A 27837-nucleotide genomic window follows, 5' to 3' on the forward strand; every position below is an offset into this window, starting at 1 on the left:
TTAACCAGGACTTTAATGATGTTAAATAGCGTGTTTCTAAGCTATTTGAAGAAAAAGAGCAAACATGTGTAGATTCAGTCCAGACGGTTCGCATATTTCCTCTTTTTTCCGAGGTCGTCATTTAGGAACGTGGTGGGTAGCCGAAAACGTAATATGGTGATGATTTGTCACCTAGCGTAAAATGTTACGCTTTGGGAGTGAGAACGGGTTGTCGCAGTAGCACAGAGAGAGAAAGAGAGCCAGGGACAACAACGTCACATTAGAAAGGTATAGTAATCATCCACAACTATTTTCAGTTGCAGATGATAAAGGATTCAGAAAGTTTATTCATGCATTGAAGCCTATGTATGCAATTCCAAGCAGGAAACACCCTAGGCCTATATGACTGAGAATGTGCATCTTCTTTTTGTTTTGTTTTGTTACGCTTTAAATTTGTTTAAAAGGAAAAAGCTGAAAATTTAAATAGTTAAAAGTTGAAATGTAAATAGTTGTTTTATTGTATTTTATAATTTATTTATGACATTTTATGTGGAGTGAATAAATAAAAGTATATTTACAGTGGCCCCTAGAGACAAATCATGTACAAATTCCAAAACACAGCAGAAATGCTCCAGGATCCTAGTGGCTACACAAGCCAGCAAGTACCAACGACCAGATTTGGTGTGTGGTAGTAACAGGTAAATGAACACTTTTTAAAAAACCATTTGAATATATATGAGTGTTTGTGTATAAATACACAAACAATACACATATGCTTTCAGTTGTGTAATTTAAATGATCTAGGTAGCTGTTTTGGAAGTTTAGTTAACGCTAGAAATGTGTTTTTGTCACGGCGGGGTGCGCCGATGTGTGTGGAAACAGGACCCAAAAGCAGATGACGACGAGGAGTAGTAAGGGTTTAACGGAAAAGTGATCCTTTAATGATAACGGCAAGGAAAAACCAGGAAACCAAAGCAAACTGTCAAAACACTAAGAAACAAAACACTAAGAGGTACTAAGACCAAAAACTATAACTATAACTGTGGTGGAAAATAACAGGCTAAGACTAAGACTATAACTGTAACTCTGGTGAGATAAACAGACGACCCGACAATGGCATGCAGAAAACAAAGGGCTTAAATACATACATGAGGTGATCAGGGGAAGTGGAGACACATGGGGGAACAGCTGACTGACATAAACCTAATGACAGGACCAGGAGAGGAAAGCTAAATACAATGAACAAAGAACACATGACACTGTCAGAATAAAACAGGAAACACTAAAACTAGACATGACAATACAAACTTAACAAACCTAATGCGTGATGAATGATACAAGAACCCAAAACATAGAAAACCAGAGGAACAATAAACAATAACTGCCCAAACTAAAGACAGATAGGAAATGACACAAAACTAATCACATAACAAAATGAGACAAATACAAACATGAACTCAGAGTGCTGGGTCAGAGACCCAGCCTGTGACAGAGCCCCCCCCTCAAGGGCGGATTCCAGACGCCCGAAAACAACCAGAAAACAAACACAAAAACAAAACCACAACCACAACAACCCACCCAGGGCGGGCGGAGGGGGACCAGGACGGAGGGCTGGAAACAAAACCACAAAACACAAAGCGAAAACACAGAGCAAACACAACAAGGGCACAAGAGGCCGAGACCCAGCTCCAGGAGGGCGACCATGAACCCGGCAGAACAGGAGTGAATGGCGAAGCAGTTCAGGTGGCCGCCCCGGAGGTTGACAGCAAAACAAAAGAAAGTTCAAAAGTTCAGGCGGCCGACCAGGAGGCCAACGGTCCAGCAGTCCAAAATCCATGAGCTCAGGGGGCCGACCCGGAGGTCGAGAGCACAGCAGGTCAGAGGTCAAAGGTTCAGGGGGCCGACCCGGAGGTCGAGAGCACAGCAGGTCACAGTTCATCAGTTCAGGCGGCTGACCCCGATGGCAACGAAGTCCAGCTGACGGCCCGGAAAGCGGCCGGCGATTCCGAGGGGCAAAACGTGGCTTGGGCAGCGGCAGCACAGCCGCGGGACCAGGCGAGGCCAACACAGAAACAGAGGCCGATGCTGGACCAGGCGAAGCAGAAGCCGAAGCCGGACCAGGCGAGGGCGAAGCAGAAGCCAAGGCCGAAGCCGGACCCAGCGAGGGCGAAGCAGGAGCTAAGGTCGAAGCTGGACCAGGCGAAGCACAGGCCGAAGCTGGACCAGGCGGAGGCGAAGCAGGAACAGAGGCTGATGCTGGACCTGACGATGGCGAAGCAGAGGCAGAAACTGGACCAGGCGAAGCAGAGGCAGAAGCTGGACCAGGCGAAGCAGAGGGAGAAGCTGGACCAGGCGAAGCAGGAGCAGAGGCAGAAGCTGGACCAGGCGAAGCAGGAGCAGAGGCAGAAGCTGGACCAGGCGTAGCAGAAGCTGAGGCTGGACCAGGCGAAGCACAGGCTGAAGCTGGACCAGGCGAAGCAGAAGCCGAAGCTGGACCAGGCGAAGCAGAAGCCGAAGCCAAAGCTGGACCAGGCGAAGCACAGGCTGAAGCTGGATCAGGCGAAGCAGAAGCACAGGCTGAAGCTGGACCAGGCGTAGCAGAAGCTGAGGCTGGACCAGGCGAAGCACAGGCTTAAGCTGGACCAGGCGAAGCAGAAGCCGAAGCCGAAGCTGGACCAGGCGAAGCACAGGCTGGAGCTGGACCAGGCGAAGCAGAAGCACAGGCTGGAGCCGGACCAGGCGAAGCACAGGCTGGAGCCGGACCAGGCGAAGCACAGGCTGGAGCTGGACCAGGCGAAGCAGAAGCCGGAGCCGGACCAGGCGAAGCAGAGGCAGAACCAGGTGACAGTGAGGCAGCCACAGGTGGTGGCTGGACGGGCTCCTCGGGCCCTCCAGCTGACGTGGCAGGAGGCTGTGTAAGTTGCAGCAACACACAGTCTATAGTGGGTGAAATGAGTTTGTATGAGTTCTCAGACTGAGGTGTGGCAGAACCAGGCGAGGCGTCGTCCTCAGGCTGAGGCGCAGAAGCAGCAAGCGGTAGCAGGTGGCGGCACGGGAGCCGCAGGTGGTGGCGCTGCAGCCACAGGTGGTGAAACAGAAGGTGGCCAGACGGGCTCCTCGAGCCCGCCAGCTGACGAGGCGTGAAGCTGGACGGGCTCCTCGGGCCCTCCAGCTGACGTGGCATGAGGCTGGTGCGGTTCTCCTGAACCCCCAGCTGACGAAACATGAAGCTGGCTGGGTTCTCCTGAACCTCCAGCAGACGAAACATGAAACTGGCTGGGTTCTCCCGAACCTCCAGCAGACGAGACATGAAGCTGGCTGGGTTCTCCAGAACCTCCAGCAGTCATAATACAATTTGTTTTGTCTCACTCGAACTGAAGATCAGGGGTCTGGATCTATAATGATACAAACTCTTTTTCTCTCTTTCTGTAGGTGTCCGACAACCCATCCGAAGGCAATGGACTGTATCGTTCCCAACTGTCTCTCAGACAAACCATGACAAAGTCCAATGACTCAGGGGCATTTTCTATTGAACCTTACAGCTAAATGGACAGCATACGTGTTTATTTCATGTTTTATTATCCAGCAGTACCAAGGTGAAACCATGTCTTTATGTTGTTAGAGATAATACGTAGAATGCTGAATTATTGCTGCTTTGCACTGATTCAAGTTGGATACAAACAAGGACAAAGACATAAAATGAAAACAAAAGCATGACTATCTTTGCATGACTATCATTTGGCATGCGACAGGAGCTCAGGATTTCTGATGTGGTCTGGCTTTTGAAAAGAAATGAGAACTGACTGAAGTTACCGTTTTAACAATAAAGTTAGAAACAAGATAACTGTGATGAACTGGTTCTTGTTTAGTATTTCTATTGTGATTTCCACTCTCATTCATTTACTAGTGATGTGCGGATCGATCCTGAAATATCGATTCCTCCGATACCAATCATTTATGTTCTTGAATCGATTCTCACATTAAAATATCAAAATTTTAGTAATTTAGGGTAAATTTGTAGTTTATCATTAACAAGAACACAGTGGAAAGAAACTATAACATTCTAATTGCCTACATTCAAAGGAACTACTTCCTCTTCCGCCTTTCATAGTCATGTGCGAAATATGGCTGTATAAATGTCTCGCAGCCCCTGGTGTGCGCACTCACAACAATGGCTGAGCGTAATTGTGTGGACGTATTTTACCTCCACAAACAGCTGAGACGTGGTTTGCATACATGTGGCAAAAAAGTGAGGTGTTGTGGCCATACTTACCAACCTTGAGACCTCAGAATCAGGGAGACATTCAAAAGGGCTGTTTATTACAGTGTTTATTTATCGGATAAAATACGTTAAATGTCACCGTTATTATTGGCCGGCCCGGAAACAGCGGGGGTGTCCAAATTCAGAGGCTGCTTCCACCTGAGGACCCGGCCTTCGCGGTCTAAAGAAAGCCAGGTAGTACCTCACGAGCTCCCTCGGTGGAGTGAAACTCTGCCGTCTGCTTCTTGCTCTCTAAAATATAACCAGGCGCTGACGTAAACTCTCGACTGTCTCACACTTTGTTTATTTAGTTTTATTCAGCTGTGTGAAAACCCGGAGGAACCCTCCCGAGGGATTAATAAAGTTACATGTAATTTAATCTAATCTAATAACTTTAATCTCAGCCAAACCAATTTAATCACGAACAAATAAAACACTGAAAAAGCCAAACAATAACATTTTTAAGTTATCAAAGTGACTTATATATCATGTTTAACCCGAGTAGCGAAAGACCGCGGGGGTTTGAAGACGATGTGTCGGTCGGCTCAGATATTTGAAGTTTACACAGCTACATTCTGAAAATATGTTAAAAGTTTTTTTGCGACCCAGAAAGAGAAATAAGAGTAATATTAAAACTAAGTCGCTGCCTCCATTGTTGGAAACTGGAATTGGCTGGGCCGCGCTATGAATTCTGCGATATGGTTTTTCAATTTTGTTGTCCGGGTGGAAAATTGGAGAAATTCAGGAGAATGGTGGCTCTGGGAGATTTTTGGGAGGGGCACTGAAATTCGGGATTCTCCCGGAAAAATCGGGAGGGTTGGCATGTATGGTTGTGGCAACATCACTAACCTTGTCAAACACCTCAGAGTAAATCATATCACAGAATATGACGAGCGTATGTTGAGACGAACTGAAGAGGAGGACAGGGACAGGTGCTGCTAGGGCGAGACAGACGTCTCTCATGGAGTTCTTTAGTGCTGCAGGCAGGCAACGTGTTCAAATATGCACAACTTCAGGTTTTTATTTCTATATGATGAACTCTGCATTATTAAGTGATAAGAACAAGTAATCTGATGTCCTGTAATCATTATGACGCTATAATTTGAGATACAATTAATAAAATAAGTTTTTGTACAAAGTATCGGTAAATGGCCTATATAGCGCTTTACTAGTCCCTAAGGACCCCAAAGCGCTTTACATATCCACCCATTCACAAACTGGTGATGGCAGCTACATTGTAGCCACAGCCACCCTGGGGCGCACTGACAGAGGCAAGGCTGCCGGACACTGGCACCACCGGGCCCTCTGACCACAGTAGGCAACGGGTGAAGTGTCTTGCCCAAGGACACAATGACCGAGACTGTCCAAGCCGGGGCTAGAACCGCCAACCTTCCGATTACAAGGTGAACTTCCAACTCTTGAGCCACAATCGCCCCATCGGTATCGGATCAGTATCGTCGATACCACCCTGAATATTACTTGGTATCGGATCGGAAAGGAAATCAGTGGTATCGCACATCACTATCATTTACGGTGTGTAATATAGACTGATTGTGGTTTGGTTAGATGACAGCAGATACGACCTGATATGGTTTTTCAACCATAGTGATGGAAAGCTTGGTATCCTTTCTTCATCTTCTTGTTCTTCTTTGTGCCACAGTGGGTCACCTGCCTCCATCTTGCCCTATCTCTACCATTCTTTCCTGTAACATCAACCCTCTGTGAATCTTTCCTGCAATCTACCTTCTTAACTCCTGCGTGGCAGCTCCATATTCAACATCCTTTGCAAAATATATCTACCACCACTCCCCTGCAGATGTCCGAACCTTTTCCCTTTAACTTTGTCTCCAAAATGTTCAACCTGAGCTTTCCCTCTGATGTATTCATGTCTAATCCTAACCAACCTCGTCACTCCCAATGAAGACCTTAGCATTTTTAACTCTGTCATGACTAATAATTTTCATAATAGTTTTTGTCAACCTTTTTTTTCTGACGAAAACACAACTGTGATAACACGATGACAAAAACTATGATGAAACTTATTGACACTTTCATCGAGTAATAAAAATGAGATGTAAATGTTCTGGAGTGATGAGATCCAATTAAAACTAATTAAGATGTGTAGAAAGAGGGGATGAGTTTGGAAGTGATCCAAGCAGAAGTTATCTCCCTATGCAGTAAGGTTAGTTTGGTAGAGATGCTCCCGTGCTCCCTGTTTCTCATGAAAAGGTGACAAAATGTGAATACCTGGAAGTATATAGTATCAAATGTGCACATTCCACATTTGATGAAAAAACAGATAAGATACTTTATAAACCGTGAGGAGCAACTCTCACTGGTTCAAAACACGACGTACTTTATGCTTTAGTCAACTGAATCAACTTCAGATTCACTGTAGCTCTACTATATTTTATTCAGTCAACTAAAAATAGACTCAAAGAATTTAGATGCCTTAATTAATTGAGTAAAACTACATCAAAGTTTTCTGTCAAAATGAATGCTGCTGACTGTTAGGGTGCCTGGGTCATCAACGCAGTTTTGAGTTTTCATTATTATTGAACTTTGATTTTGATATTATTTATCATTTCTAGTCTTTGGTTTCTTTATTAGAGCTCTGTCTTCTGGTTTCTGTCTGTGTTCCATAGTTACTCTCTCTCCCCTGGCTGCTGTGTCCCCTTGTCAGGTCTGCGTCTTTGTGTTATGTTTCCTGTTTTACTTTGAAGTCCGTGTCTCATATTTTGCCTCATTGCGGTTTATTTCAATCAATCAATCAATCAAAATTTATTTATATAGCACATTTTTAAAGACCGAAGTACACCAAAGTGCTTTCCAGTAAAATCATGATACAGATAAAAATCAAAATATAAAATATAAATTACAGATATAAATAAAATATAAAATAATTACATAATCTAAATGCAAAGCTAGATGTAAATTACACTAATTCACCTTGAATGCCAAGTTAAACAAATACGTTTTTAGACGTGATTTAAAAGACTGAATGGAATCTGATGCGCGAATATGAAGAGGAAGAGTATTCCATAACCTGGGTGCAGCAAAGGCAAAGCACGGTCTCCTCTGGTCTTCAGCCGAGACCTAGGTTGCACTAAGAGCAGCTGGCCCGATGATCTTAGCGCTCTCTGAGGGCTATACAGACAGAGGAGATCAGCTAGGTAGTCAGGTGCCATATTGTTAAGAATTTTATAAGTAAACAATACAATTTTAAAATCAATTCGGTATTTAATAGGAAGCCAGTGTAAATTTGCCAGAACAGGGGTGATAGAATCGTACTTTCTAGTGCCGGTCAAGAGACGTGCTGCGGCATTTTGGACCAGTTGCAAACGCTGAAGAAGAGAAGATTGTAGACCCAAGTAGAGAGAATTACAATAATCCAGTCTTGAAGTGATGAAAGCATGAATGAGTTTCTCCAGATCTTTGTGTGGTATGTAAGGTTTAGCCTTAGAAATTAGGCGTAGTTGGTGAAAGCTGGTTTTTACCACAGTAGAGACCTGTTTATCTAGTTTGAAGGAGCTATCCATGAAAACTCCAAGATTCCTGGCAGTATCAGTGAGGCGGTTAGCAACAGGCCCGAATGTGCCAGTCAGTTGTCCCAGAGGCATATTTCTATCAAAAACAATAATTTCTGTCTTCTTTTCATTTAAAGTAAGAAAGTTACGTGATAACCAGTCTTTGACATCGCTCAGACAATCAAACAGAAGATGTAGTGAAGATGAAACATCCCCAGTCAGGTGGAGGTAGATTTGAATATCATCAGCATAGCAGTGAAAAGAGACATTATGTTTTTCAAAAATGGAGCCCAAGGGCAGCATATACAGAGAAAACAACACAGGACCCAATACCGACTCCTGGGGCACACCACACCGAAAAAGGGCAGAAGAAGAGGAATATTTTCCCATCATGACAGAGAACGACCTCAAACATTTAGTGAACAATTAAGCAAATACAGGTAATCTGCAATAAATTACAGGTAGTAAGAAAATAAACTACTAACTCTTTTACGCTGCGTCCGCACCTACACGGGTGATTTTGAAAACGCAGCTGTTTCGTCCACGTAAACGGCGTTTCAAATCACTGAAAACTGAGATTTTTTAAACTCCTTTTTTGCGTTTACGTGTGGACGAGGAATACAGAGTTCGTCACGCAGCGTCAAAGGTATGTGCCTTTTTTCACGTCACGCTGTGGCCACGTTATTGTTTACATGAGATGAATTGCAGAATGGCAGATATTCAGATCAACAGTATTTTGTCTCTATCTGCAGGTTTACACACAGTTACTGTCCCTCCATTTACAAAGGCAGAGGCGTCACAGTGTGATTGTTTTACACACAGTAAATTTCCCAGTGTTAAATCAGCAGTGTTAAAGTGTATTTACTCTAATAGAGTCATTATAACAACAGCTGGAGCAAAACGCCCCCCAGTGTGGGTGATGATTCCTGGAGTTAAAAGAGACAGTGTCAACGTTACTCTAGAAAGCTCCTCCCACCACAGACTGGTTTTCAAACCAAGAGGATTTTTCACGACGCCATTTTCTTCACATCAGTTGCAGGGTAAGTTGTTCATATTTACTTTTTTTTTTTTTTTTAATTCATATTTTTATTAAGGTTTCAAAAGCAGGCATTCACAGTATGTACATCATGTAAGCATTCTTCATACTTAGGTTATCTGCCTTAAATACTGAAATAGTATTTTAATTTACATCCAAGTCATAAGGGAAGAATACTTACAACGATAGAAGTAATTGAAACCATCACATAATCCGAAAATCAAAAAACAAAAAACAAAACTAACAAACCTAAGAAAAGAGAAAAAAAAACAAACAAAAAAAACAAAAAAAAGAAACAAAAAGCAAAAAAAACAAAAAAAAAACACACGGATGTGTTGGTATGGGGTGATCCTATAAATATATATACATACATCATAATTATTGGTTTGTAATAGTAAAATCTGGCCTATGAGGCGTGATATATTTAACCCAGTTTTCCCAATATGATGTAAATTTCTCCAGCTTGTGGTTAACAGAAGCTGTTATCTTTTCCATGTTATAAATTTCCATTGTGATTTCCATCCATGTACTTATGTTTGGGCTCTCTGGGGATAACCATTTTCTGGTGATATTCTTTTTACAGGCCACCAATAAAATATTTATTAAATGTTTATCATATTTAGGCCATTCCTGAGGTATATATCCAAAGAACATAGTCTTACTCTCGAGAGATATTTCACGTTTAAAGATATCCTGTAAGGCATTATGTATTTCTCTCCAATAATCCCTCAAGATTGAGCAGTCCCAGAAAATATGGTAATGATTTGCACTTTGATTTCCACAGTTCCTCCAACAAGCAGGGGGTTATCATCATAATGAGACTTCTGAGAAGGTGTTATAAAGTATCTAATTAGGCACTTCCAGCCAAATTCCCTCCACTTTTGTGAGCTGGTACACATCCACTGATATCTCCATATTGCCGTCCATTCTTCCTCTAATATTTTTATCCCTCCTTCCTTCTCCCATTTTGTTCTAATATATGAAGTCGAATGTGGTTTCAAATCCATTAGACCCTTATAGAGACATGATACAATTCTATCAATAGTTTCTGAGTTATAGCTTTTTATAAACAGTTCCATCAAGCGTGTGTTTATCATTGTTACGTTTCTCATCTTCGTGTCGGCATAGTGCCTTAACTGCAGATATCGATAGAAGTCTTCTTTTTCTAATGAAAATTTTTTTCTAAGCATGTCAAAGCTGAACAATTTTCCATCCTTCATTATACTGCACAGGGCTGTTATGCCCTTACCTGTCCAGTCCTTGAATCTAGAATCCAGTTCATTAGGTTTGAACTCTGAGTCGTAAGCACACCATTTAAGAACTGTAATATTGGTCTCGAGTTTATATTCCTTTATAATAGTTCTCCATGTTTTAAGGGTCCTTTTCACCCACATGTTATCAGTATTTTTTATATAGGTTTGTAAGTTATTGTCAGCTAGAGTTGCCTGAATAGGTATAGACAGCATTTGTTCCTCAATGGTTTTCCATTGGGCAGTGTATGATTGGTTACACCAGCATATTATTGCTCTCATCTGCGCTGCAAAATAATAATATCTGAGGTCAGGGAGGCCCCATCCTCCCTTTTGCTTAGCCAGCTGTAGTGTTTTAAGGCGAACCCTTGGTCTTTTACCTTGCCATATATATCTAGATAACATTTTATCCCACTCATTAAATTGACTTTGGTTAATCTCTATTGGTAGGGTTTGAAATAGATACAAAAATCTTGGCAATACATTCATTTTAATAGAATCAATTCTTGAATTAAAACTAAAGAAAGGAATTAAATTCCATCTTACTATATCTTCCTTTATTTTTTTGTATAAGGGTAGGTAGTTCTGTTCGAATAGTTTTGTAAGGTCTTTCGGTAAATTTATGCCTAAATATTTAAAACACTCCGTTTGCCATACCAGAGAGTAGCTACATTTTATTTCTTCTGGTGGGCTGTAGTTATATGAGAGTAGCTGGGTTTTACCTATATTAATTTTATAGCCTGATAATTGGCCGTATTGTTCAAATGACTGCATCAGCTTGGGTAAAGAATATGTTGGGTGTCCAAGGTAAATCAAAATGTCATCCGCGTAGCAAGCCAGTTTATATTGTGTCCCTTTGATAAAAATTCCCTTAATGTCCTTATTTTGCCTGATGGATTGAGCTAGTGGTTCCAAGTATAGTGCAAAAAGTAACGGTGACCATGCACAGCCCTGTCTAGTGCCCCTTTTTAGGGTAAAACTGTTGGATAGGCATCCATTAATTTTGATCCTGGCTGTAGGATTATCATATAATGCTTGTATCGTTTTAATAATCATATCATGAATGGAGCACTGTAACAAAAAATAATTTCCCCCAGGGATCAATAAAGTATTCTGATTCTGATTCTGATTCTGATGAAAGCCAAATTTATATAGTACCCTGTAGAGGAACTTCCAATTGACAGAGTCAAAGGCTTTTTCAGCGTCTACACTCATCACAATTGCTTTGATTTTGTGTTTTTGTATATGGTCCATAATGTGTAGTGTCTTTCGTATATTGTCCTGTGTTTGGCGTTGATGTATGAAACCTGTTTGATCATTACATATCAGTGTTGGTAGGAACTCTTCTAGCCGTTTGGCCATGATAGATGTGAAAAGTTTATAGTCCACGTTAAGAACAGAGATTGGCCTGAAAGATCCACATTCCATTTTATCTTTGCCTTCTTTTGGTATAACTGAAATAATTGCCTCCTTCCAACTGGGGGGCATTTGTGCCTTTTTCAAAACCCAATTCAATGTAGGCAGTAAGACAGGTATCAGTTCCTTTTTAAATTCTTTATACCACTCTGCCGTGTAACCATCTGGTCCTGGTGATTTACTTAATTTAAGCCTATTAATTGCAGCTTTTAATTCTTCCTCAGTTATATTCATTGTCATTGCTTGATTTTGTTCTTCATCTAGAGTGGGTAAGTCTAGAGAGTTCAGAAAGCTATCCATCTGAGCTTCAGTCCCGCCCGGGGCTTCAGAGTATAGGGTTTTATAAAATCTTTCAAAGGCTTTCTGTATTTCATTTAATTAATTTTTTTTATCACTTTTGTACTTGGGTCCCTAATTTTATAAATTGTATTTTCCGCTATCTTTTTTTTCAATTTCCACACCAATATTTTGGTAGATTTAATGCCACTTTCATATTGTCTCTGTTTCAAAAACATTAAATCTTTCTTGATTTCTTGTGTGGCATATTTACTTATTAAACCAACAATTCGACATTTTAAGCACAGGTAGCACGTTAAAATAAGGTTACATTCCTTTTGTCCATGTTTATTATATATTTCATTTTGTACCAGAAGCAAATGTGACACTATCTGTATGCTAATGTAAGGTTGTTAATTAGCTAAAAAAGTTGACTGATATCAGTGTTGGACTGTAAGGCTTGTTATCAAAATTTATTTCAGTGTGTAGTGGTGATTGTGTTGTTTTCTATCATGTTCGAAATTCCATTAAATGAAACCCTCCATGTGTTGGGATCTACATATTAACATTAGCTAGCTAACTAGCATTTTGGCTAACCTCAGTGCGCGGGCAATTCGCTAGTTATCGTTAAATTTTAAATCACCTAACTCAAGCATTAACTAATTAAAATTGTACACTAAATGTTACATCTTTCTTTTTTTCTTTTTTTGATACCTAGGTACCAGATATAGAGGTCGTTTTTAGTAAGGTTATTGTCTTATTTTAACTCGGCTGTCTTCAGCGATTTTACAGTTACAGGATTACAACCAGCAGGTGTTATAAGCTTGATAAAATATCCAAAATGTCCAGGATTCAGTTTTTAATGCATTTTTTTAGTAGTTTGAATTTAAGATGACAGCGTTTGTATTTATTGTGAGTTGATGGTATTGACAAAAGTTACCCTGCTGCTTTCCATTTTGGTTACCAGACTGTTCAGTATGTTAAACTAAAGATGAACAAAATACTGACTCCCTAGTGCTAAGTTAGGTCAGACAAATGGTAAAAAGTAGTAGTTATTATTTTAGTTTTGTATTGAGGATTATATCTTGACACCTTGTTACACTGACATAAAAGTAACATACAGTGTAAGAAATCACATTGCAAGGCTGTTTATGGGACTGTTTTAATATTCACATTTTCTGTTTACTGTAGTTCAATGAAGAGCACTGACTATAAGAAATTACTGTCTACAGGAAGCATGCTGCTTAAAGCAAAACTCGGAGGTGTGCAGAAATTTGTTAGAGTATCTGAGCCAAGCCTTAAGGAGTTTTTGATTGCCGGTAAGAAACCAACATTGTATTAAAAAGGTGTACAAGAGGCTTTAAGTTCTTTTTGTTATTTAGTCTCTTCAAACTGCATTTTATGATTAATTGAAAATGATCTGTGTTTTGGAAGCATCTTAGTTATGAATGTATATTTAGTGGGGGGGAAAACTGCATAATGTGAGTGTCACTCCTTTTAATCTACCACTTATCAAGCATGTTAGTGGCGCTTAATAATTTAGCCTTTGTTTATCTGACTCATTTTTGAAAGAGTATCTTGAAATGATCTTTATTTTAAGCTACAAAACATTAAATGTCATGTCTTTTTGTTTACACAAACTTGTGTGCTTGTTTCCAGCATTTGCAAAGTTTGGTGCGCCAGCCGTAACAGAAGGAGTGAAAGTTTTTGATAGTTCAGGGACTGAGTTGGATGAGGATGTTTTTGAGGATATAGTAACAGATCCCTCAACCGGGGTACTAACCATCAAATATGAAACAGGTTTGTTTGAGTGATTTGTGTTTCATTGGATGTCTTTTTTTTTTTTTTAGTGTCATTATTACATTGTTTAATCAAAGAGTGTATAAAATGAGTCTATGGAGGGACCATGTAAACTAATTTGTTTTGCTCCTATTTTTAAGGTCTGGAAACATCTGTTGCAGAAGTGTCTCCTGAGCGGTTCCAGTTATCATCGCCACATTCATCAGATTCACAGGATACGGTCATCCTTTCAGACAGCCCTTTGAGGAAACGTCAGAAGCTGGATGCAGAAGCTAAGCAAGTAAGAGTTAACAGATTTCCACATTCTTCTAATAGTGTCTTTTTTGTTTGTAGTTTAAGTGTTCTGAACTGTAGTGGTTATATCAACATGTAGAATGTTTTTATTGTGTTTTCCAGTTGGTGGAATCCATTCTCACAAGCAAACCTGGTGGAGAACGTATAATAAATGAGTACAATCGGACCAAGTCCCTGGTGGATGAAACCAGAAGAAAAATGGTCAACATACTGGTAGCTGACATGACAGAAAAAAATGGGTAATTTATTTCTGGCCCTGTGATTTTTACTATCATTTTCAAATTATTTTAAATCTCTATTAATTCCAGCGAAGCTGACTAGTTCTTTTCCTTTTGATCTTGCAGTACATCACCACCACGGCAGGTAAAAGAAATGTATGCCAGAGGAATTGTAACCTTTTTCCCTTACCTCAGTGACCCATACTCAAAAAATGGCTATGTAAGTAGCTAACAGCAATAACTGATACAACTAAAATCAAAATTTTAAATCCTGCCAAAATGTATGTCCTTATCAACTGTTCATGGTCACATAACTTACTGATAAATTAATAAACAAAATGTCTGTATATGTCACTCTCCAAGGAACATTATTATGATGGCGAGAGTGGCACTGGGTACTTGGCCTGGAGGATTAAAACCATACAGAGATGCACTGCTAAAGAGAGGCGATTAACATCTGGAGGTAACATTCCTAATTCAGTGGAAACATATAATACAGTTCCAAATTGTGGTTCTGTATTAATAATGGTTATCAAATGTTATTATTAGTTTTGATAAAGTTGTATTTCATATTGTCTAGCACCAGGAGATGGATCATCGGGTGAAGACCAGTGTGGTGGACCAACTGTCAGACGAGAGTTGCAGTTTGTTACAGAGAACGTGCTGAGTGAGGATGAGTGCAAGGAAGCAATCTCTCTGATGAAACATTCAGCTGATGAAGACACAGTCAAGAAGAAGATGAAGTTGACATTTGTTTATCGACACAACATGGTCCTTGACCCCCTGCTGTCAAGCAACATACTGTCTGTGTTTCCACGTTTCAAAGATATCAAAGGCTTGGTGAATATTTTTCATTACGTTGACAATGTAAACACATTTTATTTTTTGCAGATAGCAGATATAATTCTCTGTTCTCTATCCCTGTTACAGATCGAACAGGATTTTGTACTGATGTTTGGTGAGGATGTATCAGGCAGGTTGCTGGAGAGGTGGCCAACAACATTCAAAAGATAGATTATCCAACAAGGCAGAAAGCTTCCTTCTACCAGTGACCTGGAAGAACTCTTGCTGGCAGCTGACTCTCCTGAGGATGCCACTGAAGTTAATGCTGACATTGGTGAGCTGTTATTTCTTTAATTAGAACATTCACAGGATATATAATGTTTGTCACAGAACAGCTGTCCTTTTGTATTTTGGGTCTACTCAAACATTTTGTCAATGCAGATGCATTGAAATTTGTTATTGATGAGGATGATTCAACTTTATTAAAAACAAATATATTTTTTCAGGCTGGGACAGTGACCTCTCAGCGATTCTATTGCTATTACATTTGATTCCACCATCTGGTCAGGGTCGGAAGAGACCAGGAAAGGTGTCAGCTTCTCAAGCAGAAAGGCATCTTGTGGTCTTCAAGAAGGTTTGTTTCTTTTCTATTTTTATGGTATGAATTACCAGTTTAAGAAACACTTGATTCTTATTGCCTGTCTGTATTTGTCTTTTCAGACTGGAACAAATATCCAAGAGCACCTTGATGCCATCACTACCAGCACTCAACCCTACCTCCTGGCTGTTGGGGTGAAAAAGCATGACATCCACCAGTTCTTCATTATTCTTGACAAGAATGCCATACCATGCAAGTCTACCTCTTCACTTGGTGCTTTTGATGAACTGTTTAAAGCACATTTTGTGTTTGGCACATCTTACAACACCATGCTTCACAACATGTACACGTTCATCCAAACCACTGTGTACAATATAGATGTTGGCAAAATCAAAGAAAGTCCCAGAGTTGCTGAAATAAGGACAAGGTTGCTTCGTTAGGGCTTGAAGGTTAATTCTCCATCATGAAGTGTTTTGTCTGTCAAGCTGAGTTTACTGGTTCAAACATGCTTGTTAGGCATTTACGGTTAGTCCATGGTTACTTACCTGGAAGAAACCTTCGCCTTAAATGTGCCCAGCGTGACTGTGGCTGTGTGTTTGGCACTTTTTCAGGTTTTAGAAAACATTTAAATACCAAACACCTTAACTATTTCGACCAACAGGCTGACACTGATGTTAATTTACAGCCTGATGTGGCAGTTAAAGAAGTTAGCACTACAGGGCAGGTGGTGTCAACTAATGTAGAAGAAACACCCACAACATCTGAAATGTTGAAAAGTTCAAATAAGAGCACTTTGGATATGTGTGCCTCTACTGTTGCACAGCTCAGGGCAGCTGGATTAAGCCAATCTACTGTGAATAGTTTTGTCTCCTCAATGGAGGAAGTGTTTTTTGAGATTCATACTCAGGCTAAAGATGCAGCTTTACAGAGCTTACCTTCACAGGACACTTCAAGTAAAAAGAAATTAGAGCAGTCATTCAAAAACTTTGAAAACCCATTCACACTGTTAAATTCAGAAGCTAAACGAAATAGGCACTTTAAACAAAAATGGGCAACTGTTGAACCTGTTGAAATGGTGCTTGGCACAAGATTTGACAGTAGAAGAAACAAGATCACAGGGACTTTTGATCAAGTCATTGTAACCGATAGGTTTGCATATGTTCCTATTTTGGAAACACTGAAAACTATCTTTCAAAACCACCATGTTGTCGACATGTTCAAGTCGAGGAATATGTCCAGAGAAGGTGTGTATGCAGACTTAATCGATGCTGCCTATGTTAAAAGATGTCCCCTATTTTCTGCAGAAAAAGATGCCTTACAAATTCAACTGTTTTATGATGACTTTGAAACTGCAAATCCCCTGGGCTCTAAAAAGGGTGTACATAAATTAGGTGCAATATACTTTACACTAAGGAATTTTCCTCCAATCTTTAATTCGTTGTTGGTCAATATTCATTTGTGTGCTCTTTTTCATGCACAAGACTCAAGCGTTATGGCTTTAATTCAATCCTTGAGCCACTTGTCAATGATCTGAAAGTTCTTGAGACAGAGGGACTGAAACTTCCCATGTTTAAACACTTGGTTCATGGCACTGTAATCCAGGTCACTGGGGACAATCTTGGCTTGCATAGTCTGTTTGGGTTCGTGGAGTCATTTGCAGCTCGATATTGTTGTCGTTTTTGTCTGCTTGAGAAGGATTGTTTTCAAAGTGTGTTCTGTGAAGATGATTCTGGTGTTGCACTAAGAACTCTTGATATGCATAAGCAGCACTGTGAAAGTGTACAAAGGGATCCTACGCTACCTCATGTATGTGGTGTGAAACGCACTTGTCTCTTGAATTCACTTAAATATTTCAACACAGCCAACAATTTTTCTGTAGATATCATGCATGACATTTTGGAGGGAGTTGCTCAGTTAGAGGTGAAACTTGTGCTGCAGTACATTCAGGAGAACTTCCTAAGTGCTGAACAACTTGCTGGTAGAATACATACCTTTTACTATGGCTTCAATCAGCAGCGAAATCGCCCACCAAGGGTAAAGTTGTTTGATGGCAGTAATGATTTAGGACTAAATGCAATTCAATCTTGGTGCTTATTGCGTAATGTACCTTTGATGTTTGGCGATTTGGTACAGGTGGGTGATAGCTACTGGCATCTTCTACTTCTGCTTCTACAAATTGTCAATATTGTGTTTTCACCAGTGCTGTCAGAAGGTATGACCATCTACCTCAAACATTTAATTATTGATCATCATCAGCTCTTTAAGCAGTTATTTCCTACACTCAGTCTCCTACCAAAGCATCACTTCATGATACATTACCCTCGCAGTATACGAAATATTGGCCCAATTCTGCACATGTGGTGCATGCGTTACGAAGCCAAACATAACTTCTTTAAGAAGCAATTAAAAAGCTTTAAAAACATTACAATGACATTGGCCAAGAAACACCAAAGTTGTATGGCCATTTATTGGGAGTCTTTTAGCCTCGAAAGATTAGCTTTAGGACCAGGAAAGATGGTGACACTTGGAGAGCTGAAAGAAGGTCCAGAAATTGCTTTAAAATTTGGAGCTGCGTTGTCTACCAGTGTTTTTTCAGCTAAGTGGATAAAACATCATGGTACAGAGTACCGCCCTGACTTTATCATCTGTACAGAGGTAGTGTCTGAGATTCCAGTGTTTTATAAGATCAAAAGTATTGTTGTGAAAGATGACATTGCATTGCTCTGTGGAAAACTGATGGAAACCCTGTGTTTTGATGACCATTATCATGCATTTAAGGTCAGAATGCACCCCAATATGGTGCTGAAGGTGTTGAACATAAAAGAGCTGTGTTACTTCAAACCATTTGATCTTCAAATGAAGTATGGCACTTCTGATTCCTCCCTGTATGTGGTTCCTTATTGTCATTTTATGCCGAACTAAATTCATTGTTTTAAAGTGTTTTATGACTGTTTTTGTGTGTGTAGTGTTTTATGTACACTACATGAGATGTTTTAATATTTTGAGCCTGACATCAAAATAAAGCTGTTAAACGTATTATCTAGTTGTGGTTTTTGCTTACTTGTTTTATATTTTAAAGCATTATTAGAAACCAGGTTTTCATGCTGGAAGAGGAAGAGTTTTAGTAACACTACTTGGTGTAAAATTAATTTAAAATGTTACTCTATGAGAGCTAATTTTTCACAAGAAAAAGTGTACGAATAACACAGTATAGAGTAACATCAACTCTCATCAGAGTTATTTGAACCCCCAGTGTTAACTTGAAATAACTCAATTCAGTGTTAAAAATCAGTGGAATTTTACTCAAATAGAGTTAATTTATCACTATGTTAGAGTAAATAATATGACACTACTAGTAGTGTTAGGTTCATTTAACACTCTGCGGTGTTACTCAGTGTTAAATTTTTACTCTATTTAGAGTTAATTTTACTCTAAAATTTTAACACTATAGAAAGAGTTGATTTAACACCAATTCCGAATGGGACCAAATAGACTCGGGACCAGTGTTAAATTTAACTCTTTAAGTGTTATTTTAACACTCCGAATTTTACTGTGCATGTAGTTGTTTTTTCCTGTGTAATAATATTCAACATTGCTATCAATACATTTTTCAAAAAAATGCCTCTCTGTGCAAAATGTGTTCAAAAACATAAACAGCTGTAGGATCCTGTTTGTCTGTGATTTGGAGAGCCCAGCGCTGTTCCCGACGAAGGGAAAATCTGCAGGGAGACCTACCTCATGTTGCGAAATCAGTTTTACCCCGGTTCTTTTTATTCCTCGAGCATCCAGAGATGGCACCAGACTCAGTAGTCATTTTCACAAAACCTTTATTCATCTTTACTCATCTTCATTTATCTTTACTCTTCTTCATTTATCTTTACTCTTCTTCATTTATCCTCATTTAAGCATGCATCTTCTAGAAGGGAAGACGAGGCCGGTGTCCCTCTCCAAATCTTCACCCCTTTGTTCGTTACAGCCAGCTTTATAGAGGCGTCCCCATCATAAAACCCCCCACGGTGTGCTGCAAACTCTGTGTCTGTATCTATGTGCACGAGCACATGAATGCCTACATGTGCGCTTTCCCACGTGTCTATGTGAGTGCTCGTGTGTGACTGTGTACGCATACCTGTGTGTATGTGTGAGTGCACATGAGTGAGTGTGCGTGTGGATGTGTGTGCGTGACAGTTAAAACACTGTGGGTGTAGGTGACTCCCTAGAGGTCATAAAACCCATCTCCCTTCCAGACCACAGTTATCCAGTTACAAATGTTGAGACCCCCACCCAAACATTCTCTGGGAAATTTCCACTCAGCATTAACTCTTCTCTGTTTTACTTTCACAGTTCAAGTGGGGGAGGGGTCTCCTACAATCTACTCCTAAGTTCATGACACAGTGAGGCCTTTATTATATTGAGGGCAGTGTCTCTACAATAGTTCTACATTCTATGTTAACACATTTCTAAACTCTAAAATCAGCTAAACACTCCTACACCCAGCACTTGTGCAGGTGAAGCCAAAGGGCAGATTTGCTTCACCATATTTTCTAGTCTGTGGCTTAGAATGCTTCATCTCCTCCTTTGCGTTTTGTGTGGGAGCCCCGTGCTAGCAGTGTCCAAGCATTGTTTTTGTTTTTTCCCTTTTCATACCGCGCCCCCCCTGCAATGGCTCCCCCGTGGGGGGCGGGCCCACACTTTGGGAAGGTCTGTTTTAATTCATCTGGTTTTGTCTGTGAAGGTTCTCAGTCATCCAGGTCATCGTAGTCAAAGGAGCTTGCAAAGAAAAGCGTCTGGACTTCTTTAAGTTGCTTGAAGAACTGAAGAAGCTTCTCGGATGAGAGGTGAAACGTCTTCAAGCAACTTAAAGAAGTCCAGACGCTTTTCTTTGCAAGCTCCTTTGACTTATCTGGTTTTGCTTACCTTGTCTCGTTAGCCCTGATTTTTCCCAGCTGTGTTTCCCTCCTGTATCCCATTCCCTGATTGCTCCCTCTGTGTATTTAAGCCCTGTGTTTCTCTTGTCTGTGTTGTGATCACCCACATCCCACACTGTGCCAACCTTCCCGTTCACTCTAGCTATCTTTCTGCCACAAATCACCCCCTCCACTCATCTCCACCCACTCCACCCTGGCTCTTTCTTTTGTGAACTGTGAATTGTTACGCATGGTTAGCCCCAGGTATTTAAACTCATCCATCTTCTCTGCTCCTTGCATCTTTACTGTTTTTGTTTTTTTTTGCCTGTCCCGTTTGGCTCTTTTGCCATCAGATTTATTGTCTAAAGGTGAAGAAAGATGCCCAACGGATTTACTTTACCAAATAGACCATCCCAGCCTTGCCATAATGGTCCATTTGATTCACCTTTTATTGTTTATTTTATTTTTTATTTTCACTTGCTGAATACGGGACAGACTTGACTGAGGAAAAGAGAAGGGAGAAAGAAAGAGGGAAAGAAAAACAGCAGATAAGATAAAGGGCAAAAAACAAAAACTAACAAAATAAGCAGACAAAAAAATCCATATATCAATCACCTGGATCACCTGTTGAGAATGAAAAAAGAAAACAAGCAGAAGAGAACAAGAGTAATAGAATAAACAACATCACAATGATATATGGGAATATGACAGTAAATACTAAATGTTAAACATTATTGTGCAGCACATAAGATCAACAGAACACAGTGTGCTTTGAGGTAGGAGCCAAAAAGGGTGTAGTTTGTGGGTGTGATCACCCGTGTGTACACCTGTGAGCATGGACGCGCTTTTTTTTTTTTTTTAAAAGGTTCCTTCATGTAATGATCTGCTAGGGAATGTGGGGGGGCCACAGCCCCGTCCTCCAGGGCATGAAGCAGGTATGGAGGAGATCAAAACTCCAGACATCCAGAGGCCCCCAGAACACAAGAGACCAAGGAAGACCAACAGAGGGGCAGCCGTGCCACTGTCCCAGAAAGAGCTGAGGAGAGTCCCAGATGAGGGCTCACTCAGCAGCCGCGGAGCAGAAGCCAGGGGGAGTTGCAGTGACGCGCCCGTGAGCTCCGCCGGCAGCCAGCCGTGCCTGAGTGACCAAGCCCCAGGCCGAGAGGCCGGGGGCACCCCACCTCCGAAGTGGCCCGAGCGAGCCCCAGGCTCCAGGCCCCGATAAGCGGCCACCAAGGAATGAGCCGGTGTGTACCTGGATGCCCATCCCCGGACACAAAGAACCACCAACGCACCGATGTCTGAGGGCGTCCGCCACTGGCAGGGGAAGTGGTGGTGGGGGGAGATAGACCTCCATACCTTGGAGGGCCTGAGATGTCCCCAGAGAGGTGGCGTCTGATACCCAACCTGACATATAGACACAGACATACAGGCACACACAGACACAAACATCCATTCCCACCCTCATGCTCTCATATGCACTTACTCCACACTCAACCAACGTGGAGACAGACATAGAGAGACACGCCCTAAGCCTGTCCCTACACCCACACCAATCACAACAGCGAAGGTGGGACCAGACTATGACCCCCCACCCACACTAGGTGATGGAGCTGATCAAAGGAGCCCAGAGCAATTGATCTGATGTGGTGGCAGAGGCTGTATCAAGACTAGTGTAATCTAATAGATAATTTCTATATTGGTTAGAATTAAGATTATTTTTATTTTTCCAGTTCATGAGGACAGTTTTCTTGGCTATGCATAGGGCAGTGAAAACCATATGGGCGATATTCTTTTCTGAAGTGACATTATCTAAGCTGCCCAACAAACACACTAAGGGGGAAGTTGGAATGTTACATTTCAGACACTTTGATAAGTCTTCACATATCTCGCGCCAAAACTTCTGAACTGGTGGACAGAACCAAAGAGCGTGGATATAATTGTCCGGTTAGATGTGCCACTCGTTGAGGGAAAGGTTTGGTTTTTTGATGATTTGAGTTTTACAACAGCAGAGGGACAGACTAGAACAGGTTTTACTGTAGCAGACAGTGAGAGAGAGTTATCTATGTAGGGCAACTATCATGTTTCATATTTGCTTGAGCAGCAGAGATGCTAGCTTTAACGGAAGCGTGTCAAGCTGTAGAGAGACAATATACCCTGATAGGCAGTATGTATTTGCTACTGTACATTTCTTTGTAGTGCAGTGAGTGAGACGAGGTGTGACAACCTCTACAGGGAAACCTGCAGAACACACCAAACTCTTGCAAAATCTGCTGGAGGCAGTGTTATTACCCAGTAGAATTGCTGTTTGTAAATGTGCAGCACACATGCGAGGGAAAGATCCAGTTGCATTAGGGAAAGTTTTTGCAGATAAAATCGCAAAAGAGGCAGCTTTAGTTAAACATGGTGTTAACATTTTAGCAGTACAACATCAGCAGACATATAGGGCCACTCACCTACTGCAGGAAAACAGTTGTGACTTACAGAGGGAGCAAGCTTGCAGGTTGGTGTTTATTATCTGTGTGATGAACCAATACTGCCTAATAATTTGTATAAGACTGCTGCTATTTTGAGCCATGGGCTATACCATGTCTCAACAGGAGGGAGATGAGCAGTCGTTTATACTCACTCTAGGATTATTAAATACTTTTTTTTAAAAAAACTTTTTGCAGGCAGAGAGAACTAATGGAACAGTAAAGTTAAGATTTAGGAAGACAGGCAGGACATGGTTAGACTGTATAGAATTAGTTAAGATGTACATGAGGATTACTCCAACAGAGAATGGTCTGACTCTTTGAGATGTTAGAGCATTTAGAGTTCTAGTCTTCTGTAGTGATGATAGAAGAGCAGAAGAGAGAGCATATTAGCAGATTAGATGCTTGAAATGTTTAAAAGTAAAGTAGTCATGAGAACAAATGATCTGCCAGATGATTCTGTTTCTCCGCAGGAGCAGAGTCTGAAGTCTGGAGATTGGATGTTGATAAGGCCATGGAGAGGAAGTGCTGGTCCAGTCCATGGTGGGAAGGTCCATATCGGATGCTGCTGACGACGACCACAGCAGTGAAGATTGCTGGAAGGAACACTTGGATACATCAAGCGCACTGCAAGAAGGTGACACACATCCAGGCCAGCTCGGAGTAAGTGGCAGGAAGACCGGGTACAAAGGGGAGGGAAAGCTGGGAATGTGTTGTGCATCTTCTTGAGCCTGTGGACCCTGAGTGGGATGACAGGGAGCGCACTGGAACAGAGCAAACCACACCCAGTACCCGCATGGGTTTTCAACAACTACTGGTGGCAGTTTAAGAACACAACCGCTCACATAAACAACGAGACCAATGGTTATGCTTGTGATGCCACTGGCTACACATTCTTCTGGACTGTGGCCATATAGCATCACTGAGAGCGAGACAGTTTGTTTGGTTGCTTTAGCAACACATCCAGGAACACTGCCAACTTTTCAACTGCTCTGAACCTGAATGGAAGGTTGATTCACCAGTAGCTGGGAAGATGAACTGCTCTGGTACGACAGACCTGCTCGTCTGACTTAAAGAATATGACTTGTTGCAGGACATTATACAGTTAAACGAACTGGAAACAGGTCAATTGCCTATGTGTATGAAGGGCAATAGATTAGTCCAAGTTGGAGATTTACCATGGAATTTGTGCAACATCACCTATTTTGTCTTCTGCAAGAAGGATGTAAACAGAGAAGCCTTTTGTCTACATTTACATCATGAACACTTGAGGTTTTGAGCCAAGAAGATCAAAACAGCTTGATCCAATTTCCTTTACAAAGCTTTTTCTGTGGTGACAACAGGACAGGAGAAGAGTTGTAAATGCAGATAACTCACCAGTTGACTCTAACCCCCACAGGATGCCTACAGTGAGAAGATTTGGGGGGTTGATAGGAGTCATAAAGAAGGGTGTTGACCAGGCTGCAGCTTTGAAGTTAGTTGAGAGCCACATGAACAAACAATAAAGTCAACTGATGCGTTTAAATACCTATGTCTGTATACAGTTGGATTGTAGTGACATATGATTTTTGAGAATGATGATTCTTCTTGTTGACCTTTGACATTCAGTTGTTTACTTGAAGCAGTAGGATCAAAGCTATTCCATTGATCCTGACCACCTCTCCAACCACTCTGTGCTGGGGGAGGTTTTATTGTAGATACATCCTATCTGAAAGATCTGTTTCTTTTGATGTAAGCTTCCTGGGTTTACGACCCTTTGGTCAGCAGGAGTCTGACACACACACACACACACACACACACACACACACACACACACACACACACACACACACACACACACACGCGCACACACACACACACACACACACACATTCTGACATAACACACACACACTCTTACAGAAGTTCACACATATACATAAAATGCTTTGTCTTAGAACCAAGGGGGCGTGGCTTTGTTCTGACGTGTTTTGTGTGAACTGTCTCTCAATAAAAGGTAGCAGGAGGAGGTCAGATCTGGGGTCATTTTCGTGGTGGACACAGACGAGGCCTCCCTTGCGCAAATAATTGATCGATCGACTGTCTTGTTTTCTTCATGATGAATAAGTCTCTAGAATTAGCGGGGCTTGTGGAAACACAGACCCAACACCCTGTTCGCACTCTATTTGTTGCTATTGGGCTCCATCTTCTCACAGTACAGCATTTCATTTCACTGTTTTGCTGATGATTTATCTACCTTTAAAAGCAGGGTCAGACCATCCCCAGCTCTTATTACGCTGCCTTGACGATGTCAAACTACGATGTGGTTGAGTGTTGAATAATTGCATATGAGAGCATGAGGGCTGTTCAATTCAGACACAGAGGATGAGGACTTCGATGGGTTTGATTGATGATAAAAATGTGAGTACCAAACTTTGTTTTGCTCCTGCTTTATTTTTAAATATGCACACTTGTATGCTTGTGTGTTGTTGATGATGATGATTACCGGTAATAGAAATGTGAGTAAGGTACCAAACTCAGGTTTGCTCCCGCTTTATTTTTAAATACGCACACTTGTATGCTTGTGTGTTGTTGATGATGATGATTACCGGTAATAGAAATGTGAGTAAGGTACCAAACTCAGGTTTGCTCCCGCTTTATTTTTAAATACGCATACGGTACTTGTATGCGCCCTATGATCCAGTGCGCCTTATGTGTGTGTTAAATACAGTAATGGCACACATAACTGAGACTGCGCCTTTTAGTACAGTGCGTCTTATGGTCGTGAAAATACAGTATCTCAAATCCCGTGGTGATAGAGCCTTCTCTGTGGCAGGTCCCAGACTTTGGAATAGTCTCCCCTTAAATATTAGATCTGCACAAATACTTGAGCAATTTAAATCATTACTAAAGACACATTTCTATGCCTGGCTTTTAACACACTATGACCGAAGCATTCTGGTCTTATTTGAATTAGTTTTAGTTATTGTTTGAATTCTTTTATTGTCCTATTATTGTTTTTTTATTGTTATTATTGTATTACATTGTTGCTTTTTAATGCCATTTTTATATTGTTAAGCACTTTGTGCCGCATCGGCTGTTTGAAATGTGCTATATAAATCAATTTGACCTTGACCTTGACCACAGTTCCTTTATTGCCCAGGCTGGTAGAGGATCCAAAGAACAGGTTGTACATCGAGCTGCGTTTACAATTTTAGTTAATCCAGACAGGGAAATAACCTTGAAGTCAGAAAAAAGTTTATCAGCACAATGAAAAACAGAAAATGAGTCTTTACAAGCCTGGAGAAATACTTCTAGTGTGGAAGATCGCCAGCGACACTCTGCTTTTCTAGAGCTCCTCACTTAGCAAGGGCATGGGGTTCCTTTTTTGACATTTTAACTTCTTTACAGGAGCAACAGAGTCCAGTAGCTCACAAAGTATATTATTAATCCTTGTGCAGCCTGGACCAAAAAAAAAAAGAAGGGGGGTCACGCAGCGCTGACCCAGGTCTCGTCGCGAAACAGGGCTCCGGTTCGCAGTGGGGGCAGATGGGGGTCAGGCGGACCCCCGGGTATAGCGGGTCTCGTCACAGCGTCAGACAAAGGCACCTAATTGGCTGTAACCCTCCATCGATCGCGTAAGTTACGATGGCAAACCTTGGGGTCTGGAGTAAACCGGCCCAAGTGCGGACCGCGGGCGCTCCGTGCTCCATGGGTACTCTGTGACCCCTTAGTGATTATGATGGGGTATTTCGCCACCCCACACCACATTCGTAAGTTACGATGGCAAATACTGGGGTCTGGAGGGACCCCGAACCACCAGAGCAAACATCTCTCAACTACACATCATCATCATCATCATCATCATCATCATCATCATCATCATCATCATCGTCTCCTTCCTCCTCCTCCTTGCTCCTTCTACCCTGCGCTTGCAAACGCTCAGCTTTACAGAGGGTAGTCTTCACGTAAACCGGCCCTCTCCTCAGTTCTCCTGGGTCTCGCTGTTGGACGCTTGGCTTTACAGAGGGCAGAGTTCGCGTAAACCGCCCTCCTTGAGGGCCTCACTCTCCCTGCCTCCTTCCTACCTCCTTCTGCTCCATTCTCCTGCTCCTCGCAGGCAAGCGTTTAGCCGGATGGGCCCCAAGTTACGTGTAAACCGGCCTTCGCGAGGACTGGGGGTGCTCTCTACTCCGTGGGTACACTGTGACCCCTTAGTAATGGCGATGGGGTATTTCGCAACCCCAATGCACATTCGTAAGTTACGATGGCAAACACTGGGGTCTGGAGGGACCCCGAACCGCCGGAGCAAACAACTCTCAACTTCACATCATCATCATCATCATCAATGTCTCCTTCTCAGCAGTGTTCGTGTAAACCGGCCTAAGTGAGGACTTTGGACTCTCCCTGCCTCCCCGTCCTGCGACTTCCTTCTGTTCCGTTCTCCTGCTCCTCGCAGGTGAGCGCATTGCCGGATGGGCCTTGGGTTATGCGTAAATGGGCCTAAGTGAGGACCACGGGCTCTCCGTTGCTCCTCCTCATACTTGCTCCCTCTACATCGTTCTCATGCTCCTCGCTAGCGTATGCTTAGGTCTCCGGAGGGCCGGTTTAGCGAACACCCCGTCGGTGAGGACCTCGGGCTTTCCGTGCCTCCGTGTCGTCCTTGCTCTCTCTCCATCATTCTCAAGTGCCTTGCTAGTGAAAGCGCAGCTGTCTGGCCTGCCTATTACGCGAACACCGCCCTCCGTTTATGCTCCTCGCTAGTGTATGCTTAGGTCTGCGGAGGGCCGGTTTCGCAAACACCCCCTTCGGTGAGGACATCGGGCTCTCCGTTGCTCCTCGTCCTCCTTGCTCCTTCTCTACTGTTGTCATGCACCTCGCTAGTGAAAGAGCAGCTGTGTGGCCTGCCTATTACGCGAACACCACCCTCCAGTTGGACCTCGGGCTCTCCATGCCTCCTCGTGCTCTTCATCTCTCTCATGCTCTTCGCTAGTGAAAGCGCAGCTGTTTGGCCTGCCCATTATGTGAACACGGGCCTCCGTT

General features: G+C 41.9%; 3 protein-coding genes across 5 annotated transcripts in view; all 3 read left to right on the top strand.

Moving 5' to 3' along the window:
* The window catches only part of p2rx3b (purinergic receptor P2X, ligand-gated ion channel, 3b), a gene marked incomplete at its 5' end in the record, with an annotated part of 37928 nt that extends 34118 nt beyond the window's left edge, over positions 1-3810 (top strand). Inside the window, one exon of the mRNA XM_082536915.1 lies at positions 3412-3810. Within this exon, the coding sequence (XP_082393041.1) occupies positions 3412-3525 (114 nt within the window). The 3' untranslated portion in view covers positions 3526-3810. The remainder of the gene's footprint in view (positions 1-3411) is intronic.
* Positions 1-27837, top strand: part of LOC309708778 (uncharacterized protein) — a gene marked incomplete at its 5' end in the record, with an annotated part of 172405 nt that overhangs the window by 127033 nt on the left and 17535 nt on the right. The window lies entirely within an intron of this gene.
* On the top strand, positions 8683-17219 carry LOC309708100 (uncharacterized protein). 3 transcript variants are annotated; one of them, XM_082535859.1, is made up of 11 exons: positions 8683-8807; positions 12978-13064; positions 13405-13545; positions 13686-13825; positions 13942-14078; positions 14184-14277; positions 14421-14520; positions 14638-14897; positions 14988-15174; positions 15347-15474; positions 15561-17219. In XM_082535859.1, exons 1-9 carry the CDS (start codon positions 8687-8689, stop codon positions 15069-15071), a joined length of 1164 nt encoding a protein of 387 aa, XP_082391985.1. In that variant the 5' UTR covers positions 8683-8686; the 3' UTR covers positions 15072-15174; positions 15347-15474; positions 15561-17219. The 3 variants fall into 3 exon arrangements, with proteins under 3 accessions (XP_082391985.1, XP_082391986.1, XP_082391987.1); XM_082535860.1 differs by having other exon boundaries at positions 14184-14202; XM_082535861.1 differs by lacking the exon at positions 13405-13545.

This window comes from Aulonocara stuartgranti (genome assembly GCF_965226115.1).
Source record: "Aulonocara stuartgranti genome assembly, chromosome: 6".
In the NCBI taxonomy this organism is placed as follows: Eukaryota; Metazoa; Chordata; class Actinopteri; order Cichliformes; family Cichlidae; genus Aulonocara; species Aulonocara stuartgranti.

Bases quoted from the DNA above. Each gene is read 5' to 3' on its own strand.
- LOC309708100 (XM_082535859.1), top strand. From the start codon at position 8,687: ATGATTCCTGGAGTTAAAAGAGACAGTGTCAACGTTACTCTAGAAAGC. The intron at 8,808-12,977 runs GTAAGTTGTTCA...TACTGTCTACAG, and splicing joins TTCTTCACATCAGTTGCAGG to GAAGCATGCTGCTTAAAGCA. The intron at 14,278-14,420 runs GTAAGTAGCTAA...TCACTCTCCAAG, and splicing joins CATACTCAAAAAATGGCTAT to GAACATTATTATGATGGCGA.